Source organism: Ictidomys tridecemlineatus, chromosome 1 (assembly GCF_052094955.1).
Source record: "Ictidomys tridecemlineatus isolate mIctTri1 chromosome 1, mIctTri1.hap1, whole genome shotgun sequence".
NCBI classification, from domain to species: domain Eukaryota; kingdom Metazoa; phylum Chordata; class Mammalia; order Rodentia; family Sciuridae; genus Ictidomys; species Ictidomys tridecemlineatus.
Window position 1 is genome coordinate 189,273,618 of NC_135477.1, and position 10,467 is coordinate 189,284,084.

The window sequence follows — 10,467 nt, forward strand, 5'->3', positions numbered from 1 at the left end:
CTGCTCTCTGCACAGGGCCTACCTGAAGGGAAGGAAGCCAACAAGCCTGGTTATGTCTAGAGATCGGGGAGCCCAGGGCTGGGAAGCTCTGGGAAGCAGTGGGCATGTGGTAGACATGACCTGTCAGCCCTGCTGACCAGGAGGTGCAGCTATTTGAACCCCTGTTGGACACATGTCCTTTACAGTACTTAGGATATTTCCTAAAATATTCACCCTTGTTTCCTTACCAAGAGGAAATCTTCTGAATAGATGGAGAAATTTAAAATCTATCTTCTCCATCAAACATTTGAGGGGTTTCCGTTGGTCTGGGGATTGTAGAATTCAGTGGAAATCTACCTTCCCTTTGACACTTGCTTTGTTCTGCTTTGTATTATTTCCAAGTGTTTATTTTTATGGTTTGTCTCAATACTAAGACCTTGACATAGAAGCTGTACTTTGTTCCTAGGTGTGTGCACTTCAGTAGACACTAGGAATTAGCACTTGAAAGGATGGAGAGAGGGTGGGGTGATAAGTGGTGCACGCCCTGCTATGACACGCTCTTCCCATTCTGAAGAAATCAAAGGAAGGATGCTTCTTCATCTACAAGTCATCATCACTCAAACATAAACATAACTCAATAAAATTAAACTCACCCTGAAGACATAAACCAACTTGTTTGAAAGTGTCTGTCTGTCCCCATTCAGGAAATTATATCATATATATATATGTGTGTGTGTAAACACATATATACTCACATTGTTCACACGTACCTTTTGAATGTAAAACTTGCATACTTAGCCACATGCTTAATATATTTAGGGAAATAAAGTGGTTTAAATTACATATGCTAGAACATGTTAGTTTTATTTATTCTTATTTAATTTTCTAATTTCACTAGTGTGTCTCATCAGAGTTCACATAATTGCAATTCTTAAAACTATTTACAACATGACTTTAAATGAAGGTCTACATGTCCACACTTGTGTAGGGTTTTTCTATCCCTTTGAAAACTGGTTGTTTTTTTAAATTTTCTTTTTTTAAAAAATTAATTAATTAATTTTTAATATTTTTAGTTGTAGAAGAACACAATACCTTTATTTTATTTATTTATTTTTATGTGGTGCTGAGGATTGAACCCAGTGCTTCACATGTGCTAGGCAAGCACTTTACTGCTGAGCTACAACCCCAGCCCCTTTCATTTATTTTTAACACACACATTTGACTAGAAATTCATAAGACCGCTAGAACATAAAGTGCAGAAGTCCCCGTCTGTGACCCCCCTTCTTTCTGCATTGCCTGATAAGACGATTGATGACTTCTTTGCTCAGGTAAAATGCATAATTAAGGCAACTCATACACAGTGATTTATTTAAACAAACGGAATGAAACTACCTCCTCACCCTTTCTCCCTGCAGGATTTAAACAGGAATCATGGATCCTACATCAGTCCTCCCTCCTCATGGAGCATCCACAGTGAACCATACGTACATAGCACTCTCCATGATGAGCTCTCTGTCTCGTGGAACATACTGAAGAACATTGCTGTGATAACCATAAAGTCCTTGTGTATCATTATGCAGCTTTGAAAAAAAAGAATTCCACTAAATGAAAGAAAATGTTAAAACAGGAAACATCTACTGGCTGGGGTTGTGGCTCAGAGGGTGAGTTTTCGCCTAGCATGTGGGAGGCACTGGGGCCCACTCTCAGCACCACATAAAATAAATAAATAAAATAAAGGTATTTGTGTCCAAATACAACTAAAAATATGTATTAGAAAAAGAGACCATCTACTGTGACAATTCTAAAATTCTCCAATGTCCATGAGTCTATAGAGATATGTAGTTTCAGCTGGCCCACCTTTTTATATGTAACACTTTGAAAACAAAATAGAAACATAAATTAAATGAAGTACTTTTTATTTCAAGAAAATTAGTGTCTTCAGAGAGTAAATATTTATTTTGTAATAAATATTTGTTTTTCTTTATATACACACTGAACAATTTGACTGGTTTTAAAATTCAGGGTTATGAGACATGAGTCTATAATATCTTCATAACCATGAACCAACTTCCAGTTACACACTCAGCTTGTGCTCGCAAAGATAATAAATCTCCTTAAATTTTGCACTTGAATGTTTAAAATGTGTTCAAGCTCATGATATAGAGTCCAGATTTTTTCCTGTGAGGATCTTCCTACTAAATTAAACACAATTCAATCCTAGGCATTTGCCATCTGATCAGAAGCACAACTTACAGGTTGCTAATAATAATGGCTGGGGATGAAGCTCCGTGAACTTTCCCACTTACCTGAGGATTCCAGAGCCCTTCACACAGAATCGGGTTTGTCCTCAGGACGGGCATGCCATGTGTGGTCTGTGGTCACTTGGTAAAGCAGGGGCGGGCGAGAATGTGAAGGACACAGGCAGAGATGGGCTTGTTGGAGTCAGAACCAGGGGCGTGGTGACTGTCAGGGAGAGGACGTACAGCCAGGGTCAGTCCACCAGGAGCTACCCAGAAGCCTGTCGCCTTAGCAGTTCTCAGCCTGCCCTTGGGCACATGCTGTCAGAGCACCGTGAACCATACATACAGCTTTTCTATTCAGCATGGGGTCACTTTTGTTTTCCAATTTATACAGAAAAGAAAAACATTGACTAAGCACAATCAACCACTGATAGATGCTAAGATAATTTAAAACACATAATTTGCAGTATAATGATATCAGAAAACATTACATTTAAACTTCTTTAGCAAAGAAGAATTTTCTTTAAAGCTTTATTGCCAAGCAACAAGTTATATAGCTTCCCTTTTGACTCCGTGGGTTGGTACTCAGTAAAAAAATTTAAAACACTTCTAAAGGGTACCTGCCACCTGGTTGGTGGCATCTCAGTGCCTGTTAACTCTCATGGTCCCGTTTCACAGGTACACACACTCAGGACTGTGGGTCAGAAACAGTATCTAGAGACCTCTGTGCCTTACCTGCAAAGGTGGTGGAAATGCACAGTGTGGGCATGTTTTATGAGCTGAACTGAACTATTTTTACACATGTATTTAGGTACTCTAAATAATTGAAAATGTTCTCTTTGCTTGTTTAAGGCTGTTTTAACCGGCTTCTTAAATGTGTGCATTTTCACCCTATATTATCTTCACAAAATCCAACGGCTTACCATTCAACGTCCAGAATTGAACACTCAATTTTCCTACCTTTCCTGGTCCACAGGTGTCTTCAGCAATACCAAATTTCAGGAATAAATTAAGCCAGGTGACCAGAGAACTAAAAGTACATCAGTTAACCCAAGCCACTCCTCAGCTCTACGTGAGGCTCCTGTTCAAAGTCACACTGTAGTTTATAGTGTCCCCACCTCCCCTATGACGACAGTGCAGACCCAGGTGGGAATACCTGCACAAGTCCCAGTTACTAATGCAGTCGTGGGCACTCACAGCTGAGCAATTTCACATAGGTGTGAAAATGGACCTGAACTGTGGAGCAGTGATGAAGGGTTTGTTTTAATTGCCTAGAGTGAGAGAAAACAAAACTTTCCCCACTGATTGTATGACCAGACAAAAGTGAAGAAGAAATTGATGTTTTCACAATAGTTTGCTGTAAACAGAGTAATCATTCCTGTAAAATATCATTTCACTACTAAATTGGTATATATTTCATTCATGTCAGATAGGGTGAACTTTAATACAATTTTATGCACAAACATTCATTTTTATGTTGTTAAGATTATTTACCATAAGCATGGAAAACTGTTGTTAGACACAAAGTGGTTGGAATTTCAAATTGATTTAAGCCTGTAATCAATAAATCAATTTTCTTATAGTATACTGATTAGACATTAAAAGAATCCATATGAATAAATTTTGTATCCACATGTATACAGGTAAATGCATAGAAAAATCAATATATTAGAGTTAGTAAGTCCAGGTAAAGGAAATGTAGGTATTTGCTGTATCATTTCATTTTTTAATGTAACTTTGAAACTTTTCAAAATACAGTACTATTAAAAAATCAAAAACAAACTTGAAAATAATACAGGGAAAAATCTGTTTTGCGTTCCACCTGCATGACCACGTCCTTAGTAACTAAACTGCTGACTAGTGTGAAAAGAGCCCACTCTGAGCTCTACGCTGTTGGTGGTGTGTGTGTGTGTGTGTGTGTGTGTGTGTGTGTGTGTGTGTGTGTGTAGAGACATATACACATGTATTTTATCCCACATGCTTTCCTTCACTGAATAGTCAAATCTCAGTTTTAACATTGGTCAGGAACTGGAAAATAATGAACTGTTCTGAATTATAAATTATATTCTGAATAACCTAGCCAAATTCTTAGCGACAGAAGAGGGAGCGGAGGTTGGTAAAGGCCTGTGGAGGGAGGAATCAAAAGTTATTGAGGATTTGGGCTTTCTGTCTTGCAAACTGAAGAGTGTTTGCACTTCCCAGTGTGCACAACGCTAGTGATCTTTAGACTTAAAACTGACAAAGATAGAATGTTTTATTTTAGGTGCATTTAATCATAATTCAAAAATTAAATTGAAAACAATCCACATAGTGGAAAAAAATTGCAAAATACCTGGCTGATAAGGGAGTGGCAATTAAGGACAAGGAAATTCTCATAACTTATAACTCAAAATGCCCAGCTAAAAGTAGGCAAAGATCTGAATGGGTGTTTTTCAAAGGAAGGTTTACAAATAGTTAAAAGCACATGAAAAGGTGCTGCACTTGATTTACAGAAGATTGCAAATAGAAACCAGGATGAGGTGTCCCTCCACACCCAGGAGAATAGTGAGAATCAAGTGAGATGACAGAAGCTCTGGCAAGATGTGGAGAAACTGGAACCACACCCCACCTCTCACAGTGACCTCAAATAGCTCCTCCATTTGGGAAAACAATGTAGCAGTTTCTCAAATGATTAAATGTAGAGTTATCATGAAAGAAACTCAAGAAGTCCACTAGTAGTGAGGAATCCCATTCCCAAGAGGAGGGGAAAGAGGTCCACACCAAGACCCATCCGTGAGTGTGTACAGCAATGTCATTCACAGTGCTGACGACTGGAAAGCAGGCAAGTGTCAGCAGTAGATCAGTGGATAAACGAGTACCCTACACGCACGCAATGGAGTAATGCTTGCAAGCTACACCTCTGAACCCATTCCTAAGAAAGAAATAATCCCACAAATGGGCTAAGGCCTGGCCAGCCATTTCTGAAATGAGACACTCAAATGGCCAACAGATGCACAAGAAAGAGAAGCTCACCACCACTGACAACGTCGGCTGCAAATTGAATCCCCCAGACACTCCCTCACGCAGGGCAAGACTGCTGACACCAGGAGGAGAGCGCTTCTGTGTGCTCAGAGGTGAGCGCTTGCCTAGCACAAGAGAGGCCCTGGGCTCCATCCTTAGCACTGTGAACAAACAGAGAGACCATATGTGTCCTCAAGTGGAAGAAGGAGCCCTTGGGTCCTGTTGGTGAGAAGACACCTTAAGACAGTCGTAATGGAAAACAGCACGGAAGTTCCTCAGGAAGCCTCAGCCAGGAGCACACAAGGTCCAGTAACCCCACTCCTGTGGGAGCCGAAAGGAGCTGAAATCAGTCTGGGAGGGGACGTCTGCCCTCCGCGCTCACCTCAGTGTGTTCACGACAGAGAAGGTACAGATGGACCTTGGCCTCCACCATCCAATGAACACGTGGACCTGAGGTGTAAACACACAGTGGAGAACCTCCAGCCTCAAAAATCAGGAAATCTGTCACGACAGCACAGTGACCCTGGAGGACACCATGCTGACCGAGGCAAACCAGGCACAGAAAGGCCAAGCTGTAGATTCTGCTATGTGGAATCCGGAAGCGTTAGATCCCAGGAGAAGGTAGGACAGGAGACGGAGGAGGGTGCCATGTGATGTGACATCCAAGCATTTTAGTCAAGGTTTGCAAACGCTCGGATGCACAAAACTTAACCACACCATCATGAGACTTGACAAACAAGCCATCTTGTAACTAGTTAACTCCCCAGGAGAGTTTTATGCAAAATGCATTGTATCCAAGAACCAAAATTAATAGAAGAGAGAAACTATTATTTTCTTCTGAAAATATCTTTAATTTCTGCCTTAGGACAATACCATAAATTCTTGTGTATTTCCCTTGCTTATTCTGCTATTCTGGGCTGGTTTGGCTGAATTATAAGAAAAATATTGCTTTGCATTTATACCCGATTCAAAAGGAAAGGACTATTTTAATCATACTTTTATAGAATTGCTAGCATTCTTCATCGACCCTATGCCAACATGCAACAATTATGATTTCTAAAAGAATGGTTGCAATTTGGAAACTTAGTGTGTTCATGATTAATGAACTTTCTGTGATCTGTTTTAAGTTTATTTAGATTTTGAAACAACCCATGCAGAATAAAGAGAATAAATTAATTTTATAGCCAGACATGAATTGGAAAATTTATTGAATCTCTTGCGATATACAAAACATTTTTAGCACTTCCCTTTATTAAGTGTCACACACAAAGTGTTTCTAAAAATATTAGTAATTTAATGACTCTCAGTAGTATGGCCACGGAATCCTTGCCAGTTAGCAGCTGGAGGAAACTTCGCCTCCTTGGAGGTTGAGACAGGTCTCCAGAGGTCAGCAGAAGCATGACCCTGGCTGTTCTTATTAAAGACCTGGTGTCCCTATACATCATTCAGCAGCAGGGCTGTCCTTGGGATCTGCGCATGAGTCTCACTGAGAAGCAGCTTCTATATTTCACTCCCTGACCTCATTCCTCTCCTTAAATTATGCAAAAGCAATATTTCTGAAAGGGAAGTCAGCTACGTGGTCCTGGTTCACAGGTAAGCTTGTGCCTGTCATTTGTGCATTTCTCTTGGCAAGTAAATCACAGAAATAGCTTGGTAGACTCCAAAATCTAAAGCATACTTAAATTTTTCCACTTCACAGATGTATGCGAGTTCACAGAATAGAGTTTTAGATTTCTGTGTTTATTTTAGGCAACTAGTTCTCTCTCTCTCTCTCTCTCTCTCTCTCTCTCTCTCTCTCTCTCTCTCTCTCTCTCTCTCTCTCTCTGTATCAGAGATTAAACTCAGGGGTGCTAGGGCCTCTTTTAGTTGCTAAGGCTGACCTTGAACTTGCCATCCTCCTGTCTCACCCTCCGAGCCACTAGCATTACAGGCATGCACCACTGTGCCTGGCAGAGGCAACTAGTTCTTAGAATGCTCCCTGAAGGCCTTGTACGTGCACTGTCCAGGCCAAGGTGCCTAAGCCAAAGTGATTGAAAAATTCCCTTGGAACAGAGCAGCAGGTCCCATGAAGGAAAAGTTTCCTGAGCTTGATTCAGAAGGTCAACCAGGAAATCTACATGCAGAAGAAAGTTATGATGCCATTTCATGGAGGTCTAGTCATACAAGCAAAAGCAGTGTTTAAAATGGCAAAAAAGATATTATTCTGAGGTACCTAGTGTGCTATTATGATGAATGATTTTTATAAAGGCTGGATTTATGAGGCATTAACAGGATAATGAAGGTCATTTATATATCCTGTTGTGTTCAAGTGTTAAGAGTGGTGGGGAATTAGCAACCCGGTGTATTCTATTGCCCTTATTTTAAAACTGTGAACCAAGTAATTTCCAAGTATCACTGCACACATGCAGGGGAGTGGGCACCCTGAACCTTCTGTACTGCGAAGTAGTCAGGAGGCCATGCAGGTGCACCTTGAAGGGTAGAATGTGAGGTGACGTTAGCATGGGCAAATGTGAGCATTCACCCGGACCAAAGAGACAGCGGACAATCTGAAGAACCAAGAGCATGACAAGACTTCTACTGGCCCCTGCTAGGGTGTCACCTGGTGAAGGACACTGAGAACAGAGAGTGGTTTGCAGCTGCGACCTACGGGGCTGTTGGTATCCACCTCACCCACCCACGTGAGCTTCTAGCTAAGAACATTCTCTGATTGTGGACTCTCTTCACCTGGTAAAAGGAGGCTGATGGAGAAACTGTGTACAATCAAAGCAATTAGCATAAAATATTTTCTAAAACACTAAAAAATCATATCAATATATCGGGGTATGCAAGTCGTTACTTTTAGGTGTATAAAGGTAGAAAAATCATAAATGTTTTTCTGATGGCAAATAAGTTACATATAAAGTGTTTTAAAAAGGCAAATGCTAACATTTTTATTAGTATTATCACTCAATCCTGGATTTTTTAATTGATGAAAATAGAGTCATGCTGTGATCAGATCTTACCAAATAACTAATTTTAGTCTTGAGAAGATAAGGTTTAAACAGATTGTTTATGATTTGAAATGCTTCAGAAGGAGTGCAGGTAATAAATTGAATTTGAGACGATTCCTTGAGAACAAGCATAGTTAGCAAAAGCCATGAAACAGGAGGAGCAAGGTCTGGAGGAGAGCTGCCCCCAGGGGACTAGATTCCTGGCCCAGGACTCCCTGGTGAAGGTGTGGAGGAGGGGTAGGCAAGGGAGCTGGCCACACTTTGGCAACTAGAAGCTGTTAGGTGCTGGATCAGACCAGCTTTTCAGGGTGATGGGGTCAAGCCTGGGTTCAAGGACAGTGGAAGGGGCTGCACCTCCTACCTGATCTTCCTCAGTTCCACTCACCTCCAGGGGAAGCTCAGATCCACCCCCTGAGCTGGCTATGGAACTGCTTTCCAGAGCAGCCAGCCACCGCTCAGGTGCTCAGGGCATGCTCAAGGCAGAGGGCGACCCAGCAGCTTTTGAGAATGTCTGGGATAACCCCTCAGATGGAAGGAAGGGGGATCCTGATCACGCCCCACCTCAGGGTGAGGGTTTAGAAAGCCGTTCTACACGACAGAGTAGATGTATCAACAAGTGGAAGGGGCATGGGACTGGATTTCATTTTGAATACTTCATGTGCTTGGTTCTCTCATCCTAGGATTAGAGGATTAGAAAGAGTAGGGTATCAGTAGATTCAGGGAAGAAAATCCAGGCAGAAGTAGAGCATTCACCTGACCTCAATGTCTTACTCCACCCACCTAGGTTGTGTGTCTTCAGCTGTGGCATCCTCCCCTTGGCCTGTGGCTCTGGGGACAGCTCACTAGCAGGCATGGACAACGTCACCTCCTTTACCTACTTCCTCCTGGTGGGCGTCTCCAGCTCCTGGGAGCTCCAGGTTTTGCAAGGTCTGCTGTTCCTGGTGATCTATCTGGGAGCCTTGACGGGGAATCTTATCACCGTTGCTCTTATTGTGACAGACACACGCCTTCACGCTCCGATGTACTTCTTCATAAGCAATCTGTCCCTCTTAGACCTTGGCAGCATCTCGGTAATTGTTCCCAAATCCATTGTTAATTCCTTGACAGGCCATCGGACCATCTCACTGCAGGAATGTGCTGCACAGATCTTCTCTTACATACTTTTTGCCACTGTAGAGTTTGCGCTCCTTGTGGTCATGTCCTATGACCAATACGTTGCCATCTGCCACCCTCTGCACTACGGGCTGGTGGTCACGCCACGCACGTGCATTCAGGCCACGGGTGGCTCCTGGGCCTGTGGGCTGGTCTACTCTGCCATCCACACGGGCTCCATGTTCAGGCTTCCCTTTACAAAGACCAACTTGATCCACCAGTATTTCTGTGATATGCCTCAGATTTTGAGGCTCTCATCTCCCGACGTCCAGTTTTCTGAGTTCGTCATCATTGCCGCAAGTGCTGGCCTCGTGGTGGTGTGTGTCGCCTTCGTCTTGATGTCGTATATCAACATATTTTCAACCGTGCTCAAGATCTGTTCGGCGGAAGCCCGCAGCAAAGCCTTATCCACCTGTGTCCCACAGCTGGCGATTCTCCTCCTGTTTGTGATTTCTGGGTCAGTGGCTGTCTTAGGGCCCGTGGCAACGGAAGGATCCCTTAAAAATCTGCTGACAGCCATGTTCTACACCATGGTCCCCCCCTTCACAAACCCCATCCTCTACAGTCTGAGGAACAGGGAGATTGATGCTGCTCTCCGTAGAATGTTCAACAGGCATACCGAGTTCCCAATCAAAGATTTTCTTCGCTAACAACAAATATCAATTTATCACTAGAAAGCAGTCTGACTTATGTTTGATTCTCGTCAGTTGTGTTATACGTTTGCTGTTTACACTTGTGATGGTGAACTACACAGTTAGGTCTTCATTTTCTTGCTCAACGCTATTATAAGTGCAGCTTCCTGAAACACTGAGGCCCAAGGCCAGGCCTTGTGAATGCCCATGTGAGCAGGTACACGTGCTTTTCAGAGAACCCTGGGCACTGGGTATTGCCACCCTGGAAGAGCATGTGAGAGGCTGGGTGGGGAACTCCCACCATTTGCCCTTACACTGAGGCTGGAGCAGAGATAAGTGATTAGAGCAGGTGACTGTGGCAGATCGACAGAGTGCCAGAGAAATGGACGGCGATGATTGATCCAAAAGGGCACACTTGCTAACTCCCAGCTTGGTTTTGGTTTCTGATTGTCAGATAGTTCATATAAATTCACT

General features: G+C 42.5%; 1 protein-coding gene across 1 annotated transcript; it reads left to right on the forward strand.

Moving 5' to 3' along the window:
- The first annotated feature begins 9,060 nt into the window (after nt 1-9,060).
- Nucleotides 9,061-10,011, forward strand: LOC144367332 (olfactory receptor 14I1-like). The gene has a single exon (XM_078023172.1). It carries the CDS (start codon nt 9,061-9,063, stop codon nt 10,009-10,011), a length of 951 nt encoding a protein of 316 aa, XP_077879298.1.
- The last annotated feature ends 456 nt before the right edge of the window (nt 10,012-10,467 follow it).